Here is a 21,506-nt window from a genome sequence, read left to right as displayed (position 1 = left end):
AGAAAAACCGCTTTCATTGAGTTGCCTCAATAGCGTTTCTGCTATGAGATTCCATAAAAGTGGTGACAAGACTCCCCCTTGAGGGCATCCACAAACATTCGATTTCCTTTTCGCTGCTTGACACCAAGTCCAGAAGATTGATTGATTGATTTGTCTTTATTAAAGAGACTTTCAGCCCTTGGCTGGTTCGTCTCTATAGTAAGTCCAGAAGAGATATCGGTAGCAAAAACATCCAAAGTGTCACGTCCGTTTGTCTGTGGTTAGCACTTACTTTAGTATCTGCTTAGCATGACCTCCAAAACTATGCTCGCTTTCTTGTAGAACTTTTATGCTGGATGACGCACTCGTTGGGGATTCCCCTAATTCAGCGCTTTTTTGAAAATCTCCGTATTTTTATCACGTCGCACAGTTGAGTTTCTCCTCTTATCAACCCTTGACACAATGTAGGGAAACTGTGTGTGACTCACCACAGCAACGGTCATGCACTCATTCGAGATTCGATATACAACAGTGCGTAAATTCGGCTCCACAATTTCGGGCGCCCAGATTAGCTTCTAGTTGTGTTCTAATTGTGAGACTGGCAAGATCGCAAGAAGGAGGATGTGCAAATTGGTGTGTTTTATGGTGTGGAGTTTGCTATGTTTGCCGGAGTTTGTCCTACCCCAGGCAACGTATCAGTGTGGCATCAGGCAGCACGGAGTCCTTCCTCTGGTGGGTAAGGGTTCGGAGGTGGAAGAGGGCCATTGGCCATGGCACGCGGCCGTCTTTCAGAGGCTGAAAAGTGATGACCCGTTCAAGTATGGCTGCGGAGGAACTTTGGTCAACGAGAGGCACGTCCTGACGGCAGCTCACTGCGTGGTTAAGCGGATAGCTCGCAATCAGTTACCCGCGATTACGTACGAGATCGAGCTCCATTTCGGTCAGCACCAACTGTCGAATGTGACCGATAGCGTGGTTATTCGGGACGTCAGCAAGGCTCACGTTCATCCACAATATGCGCTCAATAGGAATGATATCGCTGTGCTGGCAATGCGATTGCCAGTCGACTATTCCGATACTGTGATTCCGATCTGTCTAGATCAAAAGGTGGACAGTGACCTACGGGAGTTGGAAGGCCAACGAGGCTGGATCACAGGGTGGGGAAAGACAGAGAATGGAAACCTTTCAGATATTCTCCAGACGGCTTCGATGACTGTGATTGGTTACGTTAGTTGCCTGAAGGACGATCCGTTACTTAATGGACATGTTTTGAATGAAAATGTATTCTGCGCTGGAAGTCAAAATAGTAGTCTGAAAAATCCATATTTCTTATCAGCAATCGCAATAAACTTTATTTTCATTTAGAAGCCGACCCTGGACTGGCAAGCAGTGGCAGTGGAATGTACATCAGTGATGGCGATCGTTGGATTCTCAGGGGAATCGTTTCGCTTGGAAAGTATAACGAACTGAAGCAAGAGGTTGAGCCGTTAAAGTATACTGTGTTTGTTAACGTTCAACCGTACCTCATATGGATCAAGGAGGTTATTGCCGAGAGTGAGCCTCGTAAGGACAGAACACAGAAGCGGATTAGCGAACTGGGTATGTACTAACATTAAACATTGTACAGACGTCCATCAATTACGTCACGATTTGAAGGAGAAAAGCCTGGCGACTCATATATAAGTTTTACAGATCTTATCTATATATAAATAAAAATGGAATGGTGTTTGTATGTCACGAATAGGCTCGGGAACGGGTCAACAGATCGACATGATTCTTTCACTGTTGCATTCCGCCAGGCCTACGACGTGTTCGTACGAAAAAATAATTAGAAAAAGTGACCGGGAAGGCAAGAAAAACAGGAAAATCTGAAATTCGATTTTGAGGGGCATTTTTTCATGGAACCGGATGTCATAAAACAGAGTTGCCTGCCTACGACGTTTGCCGGGACTGCTAGTACAAAATGTATGACATAGCCCCAAATCGTATTGCGAGAGGGCAGCACCGTCTCAGATTACAATGAAATTTTCTTGGTGTGCAGACCAAGACTAGATAAGCCACTTTGCATACTGAGTTTATTCAAAATTTATCTAGACTGTCTTTTGAAAAAGGCTAAACCGCAGTTGGGATGTGACGTCATCGTGGACAAATTCATGTGATTGAAACGAGTGTTTGCTTTGTCACCTGTACTTGAACGCTGTAGGAATGAAATATCCGAGTAGTTTCCTATCGCCGCACCTATGGGTAAATCCATATCGCATCAGGTAGATCATTTCGTTTCGGTATGACTCTGCAGCCATAGGTAATCCTTGCAATAATTGTGAGTACACACAAGGGCGTAGCCAGAGGGGAGCAGAGGGGGGGGGGGGGGCGTGCCCCCCCCCCCTTTGCCGACAGATTTTTTTTAATTCAAGCCGACTCCAAGATTGTCAATAATTCAAGTTTTCCAGAAAAAATATTAAAAAAAAACTATTCTCTAGACTATTCTAATAATTGAGGTTTTTATTCACAACTAGCTGGCCCGGCAAACTTTGTCTTGCCCGGTTGTGGTGGTTTGACAACTGTTGAGCTCAAAATATCACCGCACTCTAGATTGGTTTCATTTCGATCGTGTTGATTTCCTTCCCAGCTCATGAAAAATCAAAATTTTTCAATTTTGTTACTTTTCTAGATGATTTTTGTAACTTTTTGCACATATAAACACAGCCACCACGAATACGAACCGAACCGTGCAAGAGTCATGCTGATCGGTTCGTCCGCTCTCGAGTTTTGTTGCCTCAAAAGAATTTCAAACTCATTTTTATATATATAGATAGAAGATAGAAGATTATCCAACCTTTTTTTTTTCTTGAGAATCACTGGAAATTTCGCCAAGTATTTCTCCTAGAGATCTACTTCAATCTTATCATAGAATTTATCCAAATAACGAGCTTGGATGAATGGTTAAATTTTGTGATGTTTATTCATGTTGTGTTCCATGGCATGGCAAGTTTCCGGTAGGGAAAACCAAGGACTTTGTAGAATTATATGCTACTATTGAGTGCAGTTATATGCTATTGCTACACGAATTTTCACTTGTATTCAATTCAAACAAACGTCATGCTAAGATTATTATTATTATACCTGGGATTTCTTTAGTGATTCTAGCATGGATTGCTCCAGAGAGTTTTCCAAGAATTCCTGTATGGGTTTCACCAGGCATTCCTCCGGGAATTTCTCATGAGATTCCATCAGGAATTGCTTAAAGGATTCCTCCAGAGATTTCTCCATGGAATCTCTTCAGGAAATTCTTTGAAGATTCCTCCAGGAAATCCTGCAGAAGTTTCTCCAAGGATTCTTCCAGGAAATCCCCTAGGGATTTCTTCAGAAATTCTTCAATATTCTCCAGGAATTCCGTCTAGAATTTTTCAGGGATTCCTCCAGGAATTACACCAGGAATTAATCAAGGAACACCATCATAAATTAGGGATTGCTTCAGAAATTCTTCCAGGATTTTTTTCTAGGAATACCTTCTGGAATTTTTCCAGAAATTCCACCAAGAAATCTTCCAGTTTTCATTCCAGGAATCGCTACAGATATTTCTCTAGGAATTCCGCTAAAAGTGGTCCAGGAACTCTTTCAGGGATTTTTCTAGAGATTTCTCCAGGAATTTCTCCAGAGATTTCTCCTGAAATCCCTCCGTGAATTTCTCAGGGGATTTTTTTCAGAGATTTCTCCCAGAGCTTCTCCATAGATTCCCCCCGAAATTCATCCAGAAGTTGTTGAAGGAATTCCTCCAGAGACTCCCTCACGGATTCCGCCAGCAATTCCCAAAGGAGAACCTCCAGCAATTCCTCCAAGATTTTATCCAGGAATATCTCCAAGAACAATTCCAGGAAATTCTTCAGGAATTACCCCAAGAATTTCATCAGGAATTCCTACAGAAATTTCTCCAGGAATTTTTCCAGAAATTCTTCTGGAGATCTTCAGGAATATTTCAGGGTTTCCTCCAGGAATCCTCCAGAGGATTCTGCGTGTAAATCCTCTAGGGATTTCTTCATAAATTCTTCCAGGAAATTCCAGGAGGAATACCATCAGTAATTTTTCAGGGATTCCCCCAGGGACTTCTTTACAAACTGCTTCTAGGATTCCTCCAGAGATTCCTTCAGGCATTCTTTCAAGGATTTATCCAAGAATTCCTCCAGAAATTCCGCTAGAAATTCCTCCGGGATTTCAGAAACAGAAAAATAATAGAATAGAAATAGAATTCTCCCAGAATTTCTCTAGAAATTCATCCAGTAATTCTTCCGAGAATTTCTCTTAGAGATTCCTCCAGAAATTCCCAAAGAAATACCTCTAGTAATTCCTCCAGGTATTCCTCCAGGATTTTATCCGGGAATTTCTCCAGTAATAACCCCAGTAATTTCATCAGGAATTACCCCAGGAATTGTTTCTGAACATCTTTCAGAAATTATGTCAGCAATTCCTCTAGGTATTTCTCCAGGAATTTCTCCCGAGATTTTATCAGGAATTGCTTCCTGATTCTTCCAGATATTCCTCCAGGGGATTTCCCTCCTAAAGGGATTCCTCCAGAGATTTCTCCATGAAAAAACTCTTCAGCAAATGCTTCGAAGATTCCTTCAGGAAATCCACCAGAAGTTTCTCCAAAGATTCTTCCAAGAAATCCTCTAGAGATTTCTTCAGAAATTCTTCAAGAATATTCTCCAGGAATTCCTTCAGGAATTTTTCAGGGATTCCTCCTGGTATTCCACCAGGGATTCCTCCAGATATTCCTCCAGGGATTTCTTCACAAATTTCTTCAATGAAACCCCCTGGGATTCCTTCAGGAATTAATTCGAGAATTTCTCCAGGAACTCCACTTGCAATTCCACTAGAAATTCCTCCAGGAATCTGTCAAGGGGTTCTTTCAAAAATATAAAAATAACAGAAATAGAAACAAAAATCTCTCAGAATTCTTCTGGAGATTCCTCTAGATATTCATCCAGTAATTCTTTCAAGAATTCCTCTAGAGATTCCTTCAGAAATTTCCACAGGAATACCACTAGGGGGGATGTTATCTAGGAATTCCCCCAGGAAATTTCTTCCGGAATACCTCCAGGAAATACCCCAGGAATTTCTTCCGGAATATTCCTGGCATCCTTCAGGAATTATGCCAGCAATTCAGCCAGGAATTTCTCCTGGAAATCCTCTTGGGATTTCTTCAGAGATTCTTTCAGGAAGTTCCCCAGGAATACTTTGAGGGAATTTTCAGGGATTCCTCCAGATATTCCTCCAGCAATTACTTTAGGGATTTCTCCACTAATTTTTGAGGGATATTTCCAGAGATTCCACCAGGGAATCCTCCAGAAATTCCTCGAAGGGTTCTTTCAGGAAATCCTCCTGGAATTTCTCAAGGGATTTTTTTTTAGAAATTTCTCCAGCAATTCCTCCCAGAGTTCCTCTGGAGATTTCTTCTGGAATTTCTCCCAGAATTCGCCCAAAAAACTGCTCAAGGAAATTCTCCATGAATTACGCCAGGAATTTGCTAAGAAGTTTCTGCAGGCATTCCTCCACAATTTCCTTCACAAATTTCTCTAAGATTTCATATAGGAATTTTTAAAGACATTTCTTATGAAATTTTACTAGGGATTCCGTCCAGAATTCCTCCAGGAATTTCTCCAGAATTTCCTCCAAGGAATCCTCCAGAAATTTATCTAGGCATTTCTCATGAGATCTCTTCAGAAATTTTACTAGGTATCCCTCCCATAATTTATCCAGGAATTCGTACAGGTTTATTTTCTAAAATTCTTACAGGAATTCCTTCTGGAATTCAAAATTTTTTAAAATTTCTGGAGGAATTTCTCCAGCAAATAGTATTGGAAGATAAATGGAACATACGGGAATCAGGAAATTCTTGGTTTATCCTCAAAAGAGTTCGTAATTTCCAAAATAGATCAGCTATAATTTCTGATGAATGTTTTGTAGAAACTATAAAGCATAGTGTTGCGTACCAACTGAACTGTTTGTTGTTATATCGTTTTACAACTTTATAGTAAAGCTGTTATTCAGCTTTAGCAGATATGATTACAAATAAAAAAAATGCAAAATTTTTCAATTTTCACGAGAGTTTATGATTGGAACTTAATTCTGTGAACAAATATTGTGGAATAATACCTACACATAAATTTACCTAAATCCAGATTCGAACTCGAGACCCGTCGATTGCCAGCCGCATGCCTTCCTATCTGCGCCATCCGAGAGATGATGAATTGCAGCGCTCAAATCAAAACATAAACTTCCCGTGGTTTAACAATGATCAGACTTTGACTGATATTCAGCAGTGGTGAATTAGCACAACATTATGGTTAACGACTGAACAACAGATTAAATCAGCTGTTGTTCAGTAAAAAACACGTGTTTTTCATCATGTACTCTGAGTCGAAGTATGATGGAACGAAAGCGCTTATTTGACTTGTGAAAAACATGTTATACAGATACATGTAATAATTTTTACATGAACTTAACAAGAAGCAGAAAAAAGTCTTGTTTAACTATGTTGTAAAGGAATTACTGCGAGTCGAATAAAAATCTTATTAAACGCTAGAAAAGTGTTTTAAATTATCATTGTTAATACCAATACAAAAGTTGAACATTGGCTACTTTTTCAATTGAAATAGCATTTGTACAGTAATGTGTACAGCATAATTTTAGTTCGGCTATAATTACCATTATAAAGCAACAATAGGATCTTAAAATGAAAAATATTTTCCCGGTTTTGCTGCATAACACGAAGGGACATGGTTTTCTGATCTCAATGGTAATTTTTCCGAACTTAAACAATGACAGAATAGTTAATAAACTCGAAACTAAAATAATGATGAGCAGGTCTTGTTTGACATTCGAGGTCAACCTTGACGTAACGAAAGTGAAACGGCGGATTGCAAAAGACATCACATTGGCTCACTTTTGACAACAAATGTTCCTGTTTGACATACACGGTAAACAAAATTTACCCAAAATTGAGTGCTAAACAAGGAGTGTTGCAAAAATTATTAAATTTTTTGAAAATATATTTAATAGGCTTTACCTAATAGGAATACTTAAAAAATGAGTAAACATGTCGTTTTAATCAATGCTAGATCGAACTATGCAGAAATTGAGATAGGCCTTTAGGAGCCTATTCAGCATGCATGCTTGTTTGCGGCGATTGTTAGTTGGGCTGTTTTAAATCATATCAGCCACTCTCCGTCATCAGCTAAACGAACGGCTGCTCGCAGCTGTGGCGGTTTCCTCGTTGTCTATCTCAGTACTCTCTGCAGCAACCGGAGCATGTCGGGAATGCGTGCATTATGGTAGAAGCAATTTATCTTTGACTGTCTGTTTTTCAACAAGCTGAGATAGCCGAGAGAGCTCGGGCGTGCTACTCACACTCCAAGGATCCGAGTTCAATTCTCGCTTGGAGCTAAATTTTTCTTTATATTTTCTAACAGATATCTGCAATGTAATTTTAAGGTCGCACAAAAAATTCTATCAAATATGACGGGGTCCTTTTGTAACATTCGATCCGTCGTAAATTTACAGGTTTTTTTTTTCGAACTGTATAGCATTGGTTTGCTTCTCTGTGTTCCCACATTGGTAGCCACTATTTCGTTCGTGTATGTGTTAAAACATTACGCTAATAATCGAATTGGCTTCTTTAGCGGTGTTGAAATAATTCCATATTCTGCATGCAAAACTGAGCCGAAATCCAAATTTTCATGAATTTTGGTGCCCGGGAACCTATTAAAAAATGAGTTTGAAGTTTGTATGGGAGCGATTTGTCGAATCACCCCTCGTCGCATTTTGTACTGGGCGCAGCTGTCAAACAGTTGCCCAGCTGTCAAAAGGTCATTTTTAAAAATCTCTTTGAAGTTGATTTTGGGTACCAAAATAAAGTTCTAATAATCTGAAAAAAAATCATAATGGCTCAGAAAAAGCTTCACCTAGGTGCTCTTTCGTATACAATCAAAAAACCAATACATTTTTCTAAATCTAAAAACCCAATTGTGCTTTGTTCAATTCTAGAATGCGAAAGGTTCCAGAGCTTGGCAGTGCAACTACACAATGGTGATTGTGTTAACAACAGATACCGGCACGATGTAAGTACCTGCTTATATGTATTGCTACCGTACCAATAATGAGCGCTTGCACGCTGACGTCATCATTGTCTCGTTCTCTTTCTTTCCTTCGGCGTCGGTCCATAAAGCCGTCCTTGCCCTCAAAAAAAATTTGAGGGCAATGTTTACAAATCGTATGAGAATTCGATGAGGTTATGTTTTTGGTGCAAGCCTCTATAAATTTTGGTTTTCTGTTTCCCAACGTGTAGGTGTTGATATTTGACGCTACCGTTATGGAATGCAATGGTGTTTTAGTTGAGGAAAACCATGTAATAACAACTTGCAGCTGCATTCGGTGAGATAAGCAAATATGTACCACATCCCTCAGATTTGACCATTTTGCAAAAAATGATGGAGATTTTTTTTACCATGGACAATGCGTAACAACAATAATGATATTTTTTAATGATGGTCAAATCTGACGGAAATCGTCAGTAGAATGAACATTATTTGATGTAGATTTTTTTGGATCAAAGTTCAAGGCAATTCGCTTTCCAATATCAGGAAGCAACAGTAATGATCGACTCGTACGGAAATGTGCAAATTTCGGAAATGTTCTGTCATCCGAAATACACCGGCTTCAAGAAACACTACGATATAGCAATTATAAAGTTGAATGCAAGTGTTTCTCTCGGTTTCACCCTGATTCCCACATGCTTAGCAAATAATTGGACCGAGAACCTGTACGATACTCTCATACAAACTTTGTTTGTTAGTGAATGGTTCGGTGAGTAGACAACATTATTCAAATATTTGAATCTTATGTGCTAATTTTAGTATTGAACATTTCCAGGTAACAATATGACGCTTATTGTTTCGGAAGACAACAGACTCACGTCGGAGAAAGAATGCAGCGCGTCTATGCGAACCGATGAACTATGCGTTAGGAGTTCTGATCATTCGTTGTATCAAAATAACTCCGAATTGATCGACAAAGCATCATGGGGCGCCGCATTGCAGACGTTCAGCAACCGATCTTGCATGCCCACATTAGTTGGACTCATGGTACGCAATGTGAAAAAGAATAGTCTGCCTACTCCATCTTGGGTTGATCTATACACTCGAGTTTCCTCCTATTTGGACTGGATTGAGCAGGGCGTCTGGAATGTACAACCCAAAGGTAAGTAGTTTTACAGTAGTAGTCGAACTTTGCCATGCACTAGCAAGTCTAACAGTACCAATCCGGATAAGGTCACCCAAAATCGATCTGGAGACTGAGTGCAGTTGTCTTCAGTCCAAATCTAAACAGGAGGCAGAGAAGGGTTGTGGAAGCGATCACAGACTTGTGCCTCACATGTCAAAGACTGTCGTTGGCCTGTTTGCAATCACCTAAGGTGACCCAAAGCGTTCTCGCACCTACCATATCAATGACGATTGCGAAAGGCACCGCTTGGTATGATCCTTACCGAAATGGATGCTTACCGAATTCGGTAATTATATTTTAGGTTTATTGTTTTGTTTTTAACCTTCCGTAACTCGCGCGGTTGGCCACCAACGCCAGCACCACGCGAACGCTGAACACAAAAAGCGAGATTTTTTCACCGTGTTGTACAAAATACAACAGCGCGATCGCTCGAGGATACTCGAGTCAACGGATAAAAACAATTGGATTTTATAATGTAATTGTGTAAGACTGTAAAAGGGATTTAACGGTCAACACAAGTGGCAACATAGTGATGGCGCTGCTATCGCAAAGTTCTAACGCAGTTGTCGGTGGTGAATATAAAACTTATCTAGATATGCATACTTACCAGTGACTGTAGCAACTTGCCGCATAGGTGATCTAGTATTGTCAACGCTAGAAAATGAATCCTTTCACAATTTTCTGCGAAACTTTTCTATAGGTTTGGACGTCTGTTCTCTGTGATATAATGTCGGAATAAGTTGATGGCTTTGATAAAATTCTTGCTTTTCAAAATTCAGGGACACTTCGGCTCACATCGCCGGAAGGATCATCCATATTAGACCATCAGGTGGATTAATTTGGATATTTGTAGACTGAAAAAAAAATATTAGAACAATTTCAAATGAAATGCATTTCAATTTCTGCTGATAAAAACTTACAAATTCCTTATGTTTGGATCTTTATATTGGCAAAATTTTGAAGCAGTTTTTAGTTAAAATACGATTTAAATATGCCGACCACTATTTCTTGGGAATTTTAGTATGCATGCTGAAGTGTTGAATTATTTTTTATTATCAGAATTATTCATAGAAAACAAAATTTCAGGTAGCAATTAACAATTTCCATATTCTTCTAAATCACTTCCAGAACAATCAAATATTGTTAATCATATCATTCAAGGATTTTTTTCCAATGCCATCGAAAATTCCAAAAGACCTTGTCTTTTTTTTTGAGTTTCTTCTAGGAATTCATCTGGAACTCTCCTCTAGTTTTAGAAAAATTCATTTCCTGTAGATTTGTCCGAAAATTTGTCCATGAAAGCCTGTTGAAATTTGCCCAATAGTTCCTCAGGAATCCATTAGAAGTTCCAGGAGAATTCCTTCAGGATTTCATCAGGAATTCCTCCAAGAACTTATTCATGAGCATCTCGGGAATTCTTTAAGTTGTTCCTCGGAAATTCCTCCGTGAGTTGCTTGTGAATTCCTCCAGGAGTTTACTGAGATTTTTTAAAGGATTTCCTCCGAAATTCCTTCAAGAGTTCCTCTGGAAATCCTCCTGGAGATCCTCGCAAATTCTTCCAGTAATTGCTAGAGAATCCCCCCCGGAGTTCCTCGAGAACTCTTGTAGATCTTTCACGGGAATTCGTCCAGAAGTTCCTAGGACGTGGACTTCCTCGGGAATTCCTTAAGGAGATACTCGGGAATTCCCCCAGGAGCTCCTCGCAAATTCCTCCAGGAGTTCCTAGGAAATTTTTCCATGTAATCCTCGGAATTTATCGAGGAGTTCCTCGAGAATTTCTCCAATAGTTCATCCATGAGTTCCTCGGGAATGCTTCCAGGAGTTTTTCGGGAGTTTCACTACGAGTTCCTCGAAAAGTCTTCCAAGAGTGCCTCGGAAATTTGTTTAAAAGATTCTCTGGTATACCTTCAGGAGTTACTCGGTAATATTTCCTGGAGTTCCTATAGGAAATTCCTCCATGTAATCCTCGGAATTCCTGTAGGAGTTATTCGGGAATTCCTCCTGGAGTTTCTGGGAATTTTTTTCATGTATTCTACGGCACTCCTCCAGGAGTTCTTTGGTAATTCCTCCACGAGCTCAAGAATCCCTTCTGGAAATCCTCGAGAATTCCTTCAGGAGTTCTTCGGGAATTCTTTCAGGATTTCCTCGTGAAATTTCCAAGAGTTCCTTGAAAACTCTTCCATGAGTTCCTCGGAAATTTCTCCAAGAGTTCCTCGGGAGTTTCTCAAGCAGATCCCAGGAGATCCTTCAATAGTTCGTCGGTAGTTCTTCCACGAGGTCCTTGAAGTTTCTTCTTACAGTTCCTCGGAAATCTCTTGAAGAGATTCTCGGGAATTCCTCCTGGAGTTCGTCGGGAATTCCTCCTGGAGTTTTTCGAGAATTTCCCCAGGAGCATTCCTTCAGGAGTTTGACTTCCTTTTGGGGTTCATCGGGAATTCCTCCAGGAGGTCCTCGGAAAATTTTCCAAGAGTTCTTCGAAAATCATCTACACGAGTTCCTCGGTAATTTTTCAAGGAATTCCTCGAAAATCTCTGCAGAAGATTCTCGAGTATACTTCCAGGTTACCGGGGAACCATGAGCCCTTCCTAAGGAACTGGCGAAAAAAAAAACCTCGAGAAATACTGAATGAATTTTGGTGGAATTCTTGGAAGGCTTTCCGAGAAACACTTAGCTCGTGGAGAAATTCCCGAAAGATCCTTGGGAGAATTCCTGGAGGTATTCCCGAGAAACTCTTAAAGGAATTCCTGGAGGGGTTCCCGATGACTTCTGGAAGAATTCCTCACGAACTCTGGAACTAGAGGAATGCCCGAGGACCTCCTGAAGAAATTCCCAAGGAACTCCTGGAAGAATTCCCGAGGTACTCTTGGAGGGATTCCCGAGGAACTCCTGGAACTCCCGGAAGAATTCTCGAGGATCTACTGGAAAATTCCCGATGAAGTTCCAGAGGAATTCCTTACAAACGTCTGTCCTGGCAGTTCAAGGTCAAGTCCTGGCAGAAATACGAAAGGAACTGTTGGCAGAAAATTCGAGGAATTCCTGATGGAATTATCGGGGAACTCCTAAAGAAATTCTCAGGAAACCCCTGGCAGAATTCCCGCGGAACTCCTGGAGGATTTCCTGGGGAACTCCTGGAGGATTTTCCGGAGGAATTTCAACGGAACTCACGAGGAACTACATAAAAAATTACAGAAGTACTGCTGGAGGATCTCCCGAATAACTCCTGAGGTATTCAAAAAAAAAACTATAAGGAGTTCTTGGAGGGATTCCCGATGAATTCCTGCTGGAATTCCAGATGAATTCCTGGAGGAATTCCCGAAGAACTCCTGGAGGAATTCCCGAGAAACTCCTGCAGGAATGTCTGCGGAACTCCTAGAAGAATTCCCGAGGAACTTCTGAAGGAATTGCCGAAGTTCTCCCAGAAAAATTCTCGCGAATTCCTTGGAGGTTCGCCAAGAATCTCCTGGATGAATTACCGAGGAACTCCGGGAAGAATTTTCGAAGAACTCCTTGAGAAATTCCGGAAGAACTCCTGGAGGAATTCTCGACGATGTCCTAGAGGAATTCTCTAGAAACTCTTGAAGAAATTCCCGCGATTCTGCTGGAAGAATTTCCTAGGAACTACTGACAGAATTCCCGAGGATCTTCTTGGAGGAACTCTCGAGGAATTCCTAGGGAATTTCCGGGGGACTCCTGGAGGAATTCCCGAGGAACTCGTGGTGGAATTCTCGGAAGTCTTTCGAAGAAATTCTCGGGAAACGTATGGGGGAATTTCCGAGGAACTCCTGGAGGAGTTACCGAGAAACTACTGAAGGAATTCCTGAGGAACTTCAGGAGTAATTCTGGAGAATTTTCCAAGGACTTCTCAAGGATCTCCAAGAATATTTCCCGAGGATCTTCTGGAGGAGTTCACGAGGAGCTCTTGTAGGATTTTTTCTGGATCTCCTGGAGGAATTCCCGAGAAATCCTGGAGAAATGCCCTGGGAGCTCCATGATAAACTCTCGTGAGCTTCTGTTTAAATTGCCTAGAAACTCCTGCAGGTGGTCCCGAAGAACTGATAGTGGAATTCTCGCGGATTTCCTGGAGGATCATCAAAGGATAATCAATGGATTCCCTAATCCGGAACTCCTGAAATAAATGTCATGGAAATTTTGGAGGGAATTTTCGGATAATTCATTCAGTTATTCTCCGTCGAATGATGAAGAACTTCCCAGGGAAATTCTAGAGGGATTCTATTTCCGTGAAGCTCATAAAGAAGTCCCTGAAACTCCTGAAGCAATTCCAGGGGTACTTCTGGAGGAAAGCCTGAGAAACACCCAGACAAGTTCTCGAAAACTCAAGGAAAACTTCCCGGTGAACTGGGGAAATTCTTGTAAAGCTCATGGAGGAACCCCAGAAGGCACTCCATGAGGAAACACAAAATACTGGAGCAATCCCGGAATAAACTATTGAAGGCATTCCAGACTCCTGGAGGAATTACAAAAGCAAGTCCTAGATGGATCCATCAAACAACTCATGAAGGAATTACAAAAGAAACTTCTTGTGGAACCCAAACAGGCGTGACGACAATACTAGAACGTTCAAGCATTTCCACTGAAATTTGTCTGAAATTCTCATCAGAATCTTTTCTGGAGCTTTTCTTAAATTTTCTCCAAAGCACTTATAAAATTTCCTTGGAAATTGTCATGTGCGGACGAACACTGTGGCAGTCCGGGTCAATCAATTCCACCGGCCGAAACTCTTCACAATCGAGGAAGGATGCAAACGATGCAACCTACTCGTGCGAAATATTCGAAATATTTTACAAGACTGACTCAACGTTGCTCTTTTCCCGCTTGCTTTGTTTTGGTGCCGCTCGGCATGGCTTCCATTGATATATGCCCTACTTCATGTTCATATTATATTTCTTTGTATGCCTCTCATTCCCTACAGAAATCACTGCAGGAATTTCCAGGAATGTACTCATAGGTTTCATACGGATTTTTCACCAAATTTTCTCGAAATGCCGTCAGAGTTTCTGCGAGATTGCTTCCAACATTTAGTTTTGTAATATACAAATAAGAATACAGTAGACGTTCGGTCGGTGCAAACGGTTTAACTGCAATGCTTTTTAACTGCAAGTCCGGTAAGTGCAACAAATTTGCAGTTATCGCACCGCCAAACGTCAAAATGGTGCGCCATGTTAGCCCAAACTAACAGTCGGATCACGTTCACGGTTATTTTTTGTAGTTTGACAACGTGTTGACATCTGTCAGTTGTTGCAGTTATCGAATTTCGTTCGCTAAGTAAAACGTAAACATGTTGCAGTTATCGAACGTCTACTGTATCTCAGAAATCTCCTCAAATTTTTTTGAGGAATCTGATAAGAAATTTCCTTACTGAAATAAATAAATATTTTGTGAAAGTAGTGTTCGTGTAATGCAACAAACAAGCAGAAACAACTGTTGGGACAAAGGAGCTCAAAGCACGTCTGCGCTGCAATAAAGCAATCCATGACAACTTTTCACGATGGGGGTGACAGTCAAAATTGTAAACACAGTGTGAGTACAACTTAACAAAGTTTCGTCAAGTGTCGTCGGTGCTTAACAAATTCCTTTGTGTTCAACTGTCTTCTTCTTCTTTCCTCTGGTCGAAGCTGTTGTTCTGACAGCTTCTGTGTGTGGCCCGGTGACGGCGACCATATGGCCAATGTTCAACTGTCATCCCGATCATCGATTGTCAAAAATACATGGTAAACAAAAAAAAATCAGATGATTGCATCTGTCTCATGGATTGCCTTATGCCTACTTCGCTTGCCATCGGTTGACGTTCGACTACAGACCGATGTTTTAACTCAGACGATCAATGTTACAATTACAAGACAAGATGTATTGGTATTAGTTAAAACTTGTCAAATGTCAAGTGGTTAGATTATTCCCAACAGTTAGTTGGAAAGTGTACCCCCTAAGTCGGGTAGTTCTTTATTTTTTTTGTGTACAGTAGACGTTCGGTCGGTGCAAACGATTTAACTGCAATGCTTTTAACTGCAAGTCCGGTAAGTGCAACAAATTTGCAGTTATCGCACCGCCAAACGTCAAAATGGTGCTCCATGTTAGCCCAAATGAACAGTTGGGCCACGTTCACGATTATTTTATATCGATTGACAACCTGTTGACATCTGACAGTCGTTGCAGTTACCGAATTTCGTTCGCTAAGTGGAACGTAAACATGTTGCAGTTATCGAACGTCTACTGTACCCTGAAAGCTCCCCAACTAACATTTTTGCTGTATAAGAGTTTATAAGAGCTTCCTTCCAAGAGCGTTTGCTTCATAAGCTTTTATGCAGCTACTTTTGTTAGTAGGGTCTTTAATAGGGCACTGCATGAAATTATCTTCTTCTCTTTCACTCTTACAGAAATTTTGTAAACAACAAGGCCAAGAAACGTCAAAGACCCATACAAAATCAAAACAATGCAGTGCCCTATAGGGCAGTGCATTGTTTCGATCTTGTATGGTATTTTGACGTTTCTTGGCCTTGTTGTTTACAAAATTTCTCTAAGAGTGGAGAGAATTCCATGCAGTGACCTATTGCTTCCCGTAGAAATACAGCTGTCCATATTAGGATCAGAACCCAGAACAACGGCTGACGCAGAGTTTTCTGACAACTACAATGTGGACATTTTGCACTGGAGTTCGAACTCCAGTGCATTCGAACCAAGATGCAGCGGCACTGTTATCAGCGTAAAGCATGTTCTGACAACGGCACAGTGCGTCACGAATGGCACCATCGGTAAACCATTGGCAGCAGATATGTTTGAACTTCATTTCGGGAAGTACCCCAAGGGTCAACGTACTGAGAACGACTATATCAGATACGTCAGCGAAGTTCAAGTCCATCCGGAGCACTCAGTCAACGATATAGCCATACTGGTAACCAGCTGGCCAGTCAGAAAATCACAATATGTGGCGCACTGCAGTTTTATCAACAGCTCAGATTTTATGTATTCTGTAACGACCGAAGTCTCCCTCACTGGATGGAGTATAGGGAAGACAGACAAACCAAACAATGAATCCAAAGATAACTTTTACTACTCTACCGAGGGGAAATCAAGACGGGTATGTCTTCAAAACACAACTATCTGCGATTACATCTTTATTTTGGACCGCCAGGAATGCTCCAAAGTCGGACTGAGGCTCTCCGTAAACCAGTTTTGCGCCAGCTATCCCAATGGTGAGATCAAGTTTATTGAAAATCGCCACTTTTATTCTATGAACTTCTTTCTTCCTACAGAGCAAGTACGTATCATCGCTGACCATGGATCTGGAATGCGATTGTTCATCAATTATACGTGGGTTTTGGCAGGAGTCGTATCATCAGAAACGAAAGGCAATGATGGCAAAACCTACACAATTCTTACGAACGCTCAGCCGTATATTTCGTGGATCGATGGGATCATGTCTGGCGGAAAAATCAAAAGAATCAGCGAGAGAGGTACTACATATCTGGTTGGAGTCGTTACACTTGTGTTGTACGCTAATCATTTTGTTTTCAACATTTAGAGTGCGAACGTTTTAGTAGCTATGTCACCAAAAAAAGAGGAGCTTGTTATCATTCATTTGGACACATTGTAAGTTCTGCTTTGGAAAATGCCTGTTTCCATTTTTGACAATTTATCTTTTGTTTTCTTACAGGTTAGACTTTACGACATCTCCAAAGAATATGTTTGCCTTGGTGTACTTGTTAAGGAAAATCGAGTATTGACTTCTTGTCAATGCACACGGTATGTGGCACATGTATTGAAAATATGGAAAAAAGATTTCTGCAGTTTCTTATTCAAGTACCGTCTACCCCCGTTGGTTTGAACGACACCTCATGCAAACCAACGGGAATAATTTTTTAATTTGAACTTCTAGTTACCCTATGGGCATCGAAAAACACACTGATGGTAACCCTTTTTGCTGTTTTGTTTTGATTCTGCGTTCCGTTCCACCCCTTTCCATGAACAGAATGACGTTTGAACCATTTTTAGTTTGAGCGATGTGCAGATTAGAGGGGGCCAAATTAAAAAGTGTTTAGATTAGATGCGGCCAAATCAACGAGGGTAGACGGTATACAAATGACCGGTGTTTTAATACGAACGAAAACACCGGTTTAACAAATTAACAACCCAAGTAACCATGACGCTGTATATAGAGCATTAATTTCGCTTTATAGTGTATTATATGACATGCGATATAAAGTTGTTTTGTCATATAGGCACCATTAAAGTAGGCTTAAAGTCGAAAGTGGCGCAACTATTGTTGATTTAAAGCAAGCTTTACTGTGGTGATTGCTAAGGCATATAAAATGCTTGTACCTTATAGCTAATGCAATCAAATCGTATGGAATGCATACTTAATGCATCATGTCAAAAAAGAAAGAAAAGTATGTTTTTCATTTTTCTATCTATTTTTATTTTCCAATACTCTCACTTTGATGTTTTTTATTGTATTTCGGGAATTGAACTTAGACTGCTGAAACTGAACCACGATGAAACTCGGACGCGCTAACGTTGTGTGCTACGATACTATGTATTTTGCACCTGAAAAAATGTGCAACATAAAGTAACGTATACTTAGCTAGTGCCTTATTGAGTTGTGTTTTCAGCAACTCTAAAAAATGTGCTGGGGTCTGAATGCCATTCTGTTTTTTTTTGTTTTCACACGTGCTCACTTCTACCTAAAATACAATAAATAAGAAACAATACAAACAGCGCTTTAATCCTTCCTTTTATGAATTCGGTGCGTTATGTTAAATAGGGAAACCGATACCCCACATAATTTTTGTTCCCTCAGCATCTGATTGTTTTCATGTCCCAACCAGAAATCCAAAAAAAACATATATAATATAAATTTTCAAACAGCAACATCTGAGCATGATAATCTAAGTGCTCCGCAGCAATCCATGAAAATTTTAGTTTGTTTTTCTTTTGTTTTGAATGGTTCTGTTTCTAAAAGTGTTTTGCAGTTTTTTTTTCGAACTGAGCGATATTTTTCTGTTTACAACGATGGAAGCTTTAGTAAAGGCATATATAATGCTTGCATTATTGATAGCTATAAAGCTTTCAACATGGTAATGCAATGATGCATTTGACAACGGCTCTATAGAACTATACAGAACTGTTAAAATCTCGTAATGCTTCAATGCTTTCATAATGTAGATTAAACGCTTCATTACTTGACAGATGTAAAATAAAAGTTATGTTACATTAGCTAAACTATAATACGATTGAATTAATGTTATGATATAATGCTTGTGGTTACTTGGGAAGAGCTTTATTCACTGCGTCCGTGCGATACAAAGTCTCTTCACATTATGTCTGGCTATGATCGATTCTAGTGAGCGTGACTCCAGAAGGGAGCGTTGACAAATTACAAGCCAAGGGTTATCCAAAATCTACATAACATTATTACAACATCTTCCTCGCTTTATGAAAATTAATTAAGATCATAGTCTTCCAACTTGGATGGCAAACGTATCTCCCTTTTTGATCGGTCCTTCTTCTTCGGTTATCTTGGAGACGGATACTCTGGCTTGGCTGATGTTTTTGTTGGTTGTTGCACCGGAATCTCCATGGTATCCAATCCGATCGTCAATTCAGTCATTTCAGTTGAAGACTGATGAAAACGACTTTCGTCCGGAACAGACGGCTGAACTTCAACAACGGCTCCTGTTGGTACGTAAACCGGCAAACCTGCTCCCAGCGCCGGTAGCTTCATTTCTGCTTTGTCGTAATGAAACTTGGTCTTTCGTCGCGCATCTTCGATACTGTTGTTTTAAGTTTGGTTTTTCAGATATTTTATTATGCCACTCGAGAAAAATCAGAATATGACGATAATCTGCCTTCGGCTTCTGATATAAGCGCGACAGTTACTAATCATAACAGCGTCACCAATTCCAATATAATTCCATCCAATTATATGGGATTTGACAGCAAGCACACTCATCTCACTGAGCCACTCTTGCCGTTCATCACAAATACAATCAAAAACATCTGTCACTTCGCAAAACCCACGTGCTTTTGTTTTGGGCGGGAACATATTTCCTTTTGTCTTGCCTTGCGAGTGTCACTGTGACTATATGCCTTGCGAGCGTACGACCGCCGTAGGAATCTAATAAAAGATAAGTGCGACAATATTAACTCTCAGGCGGCGGTGCTAAAAAAATAGCCTCAGAAGACGGTGCCTACAAAACACCGTTACACTAATTTTTAGAAAAATAATATCTTCTTCGTTTTATACCTAAATGTAAAAATTTTTATATTGCCGAAAACCTTGGGGCCTCAGCTTTCATAATAATTTCTCATACATAGTCGTAGAGAGGAAAAACGATAAAAAGGGGCTCTGCAAAGGGAGACACCTCCTTAAAAACAGCGTTACACTATTTTAAATGCTTATATCTCTGCTGATATTCCATATAATTACAATTTTCTTCCACCATTGGAAACCGCCAACACTCCCCTTTCTAGAAAAAATATCGAACATAGTCGTAGCAAGGATAAGGGCAAATGGGGGGGCACCCCATTTATGTGTTCGCCAAACATATAAAAATTTGTATCAGCCCCGTTTTTCAAGCAAATCATGATTTTCTTCCACGGTTACAATCTTCAAGTGAGGTACTTCCAAGAAAAATTGCAAATCATGGGCGGAGCCAGGAAAAACAGTAATAATGGGCAATTCTTCCAAAATCATCCAAAAATTTCTAAAAATCATAACTTGATTATAAAGTAACAAATAATCAATTTTATAGCGCCATCTAGAAGCTGAGAAACTTGCATTATCGAGAAAAATATTACACATAGGCATAGCCAGTGATATGGGCTCACAAGGGGCAGAGAAATTGAGTTCTCAAATCACTACACATGATCAATATTTCATACTAATTTCTCAGCCATCAAATCAAAAATTATTCTTTCTTTATTACCCTTGTTAGACACCAGAACCCACCTTGAAAGTATTAGGCATAGTCGTAGCAAGGAAATAATGAAGGATGGGGGGGTGGTGAGAAAGGTGACTTTAAATATTTTTCGAAAGTCGCCACTTTGCAGGTAAATAATGGCTTTCTTCCACTAATAATATAGCATCTTGAGCATTGATAAGCATCTTGAGACGATGTACTATATAAGAAAAATAATACAATGCATAGGCGGAGCTAGATATAATAGTAATAAGGGGCAGTTTCTAGAAAAGTATACACAAAATTTTAGAAAGCCATAGCTCAACAAATTCTAATTTTCCTTCACAAATAAAATGTTGGGAATCTTGGGGAAAAAATACACATAGTCGTAGCCAGTAACATGGGTTCATAAGGAACATTTAATTTTAAAATTAGTCTTCTAACATTCTCTATTTATTTTTCAATTAATAAATTGGAAATGATCTTCAAAAAATGGGAAGGGGAGCAAGTTTTAGGTGTTCCCCAAACCATTTCATTTCTTCCACAAATTCTTAAGCCCAATTTCGTGTTCAACAGGAATCGCTCAAGATATTTCTTGGTGAATACTGGTAGAAACTTCCAACAGAGAATATCATTTGAATCATTTCTTAACAACTGCATACTGCGACCAAAGAAAAACGGTTTCTTAGGAAATACAGGCAATGAATTTCCTATGCATGAAGATAGGCCCATGTTTTCCTACTAAACTGCAAATAGCCTTTTGGTAAAAAAGTTAAAAAATAACGCAAAAATTAGACGAAGTTTAGAAATTAGTAGTAAGGGGCAACCACTTAAGTTGCTCCTATGGAGGAAAACCGTTTTCATAAAAAATAAAAAAAAATATTATATTTAAAAAAACTCTAAAAAACCTCTTAAAAGCTCTTCCAGCAATTCCTACTAGGATTTCTCTAGAAATACCTTCTATGAAATTTCCTGGAGTTCTAGGAGTTCCTTCAGAAATTTCTTCAAAAGCTCTTGGTGGGATCATTTAGGGCAGTATTCCATGGATTGTCTCAGAAGTACCTCCAGTGATTTCTCCAGAAACATCTTAAGAGATTTAATCCAGAGATTTCAGCTGGGATCCGTCAAGCAATTGCAACTGTGGTTTTACCAGCAATTCCCCCTAGGAGTCCTCCAGCAATTACTGTTATACCACCAGGAGTTCTTCAAGCGATTTTCGTGAGATTTCTTCAGAAATTTTTGCTGGGATTAAGCATTGCAATATTTCGGACATTCTAAGTTCTTCTGGAGAATCATCTACGAATTCCTTCAAAGATTTTATCCAGGGATTCCTCC

The 21,506-nt window shown here is 40.0% G+C and overlaps 1 protein-coding gene across 1 annotated transcript in view; it reads left to right on the top strand.

Moving 5' to 3' along the window:
- The first annotated feature begins 240 nt into the window (after positions 1-240).
- LOC109422070 (uncharacterized) overlaps positions 241-21,506 on the top strand; it is a 38,649-nt gene continuing 17,383 nt past the window's right edge. Inside the window, exons 1-10 of the mRNA XM_062844848.1 lie at positions 241-1,285; positions 1,345-1,578; positions 8,023-8,096; positions 8,324-8,409; positions 8,591-8,841; positions 8,908-9,234; positions 15,837-16,466; positions 16,527-16,727; positions 16,796-16,863; positions 16,928-17,016. Coding sequence (XP_062700832.1) covers positions 601-1,285; positions 1,345-1,578; positions 8,023-8,096; positions 8,324-8,409; positions 8,591-8,841; positions 8,908-9,234; positions 15,837-16,466; positions 16,527-16,727; positions 16,796-16,863; positions 16,928-17,016 — 2,645 coding nt within the window. The 5' untranslated portion in view covers positions 241-600. The remainder of the gene's footprint in view (positions 1,286-1,344; positions 1,579-8,022; positions 8,097-8,323; positions 8,410-8,590; positions 8,842-8,907; positions 9,235-15,836; positions 16,467-16,526; positions 16,728-16,795; positions 16,864-16,927; positions 17,017-21,506) is intronic.

Source organism: Aedes albopictus, chromosome 1 (genome assembly GCF_035046485.1).
Source record: "Aedes albopictus strain Foshan chromosome 1, AalbF5, whole genome shotgun sequence".
NCBI classification, from domain to species: Eukaryota; Metazoa; Arthropoda; class Insecta; order Diptera; family Culicidae; genus Aedes; species Aedes albopictus.
Note: the sequence above shows the minus strand (reverse complement) of the source record. Positions and strands in the feature narration are given on the sequence as shown.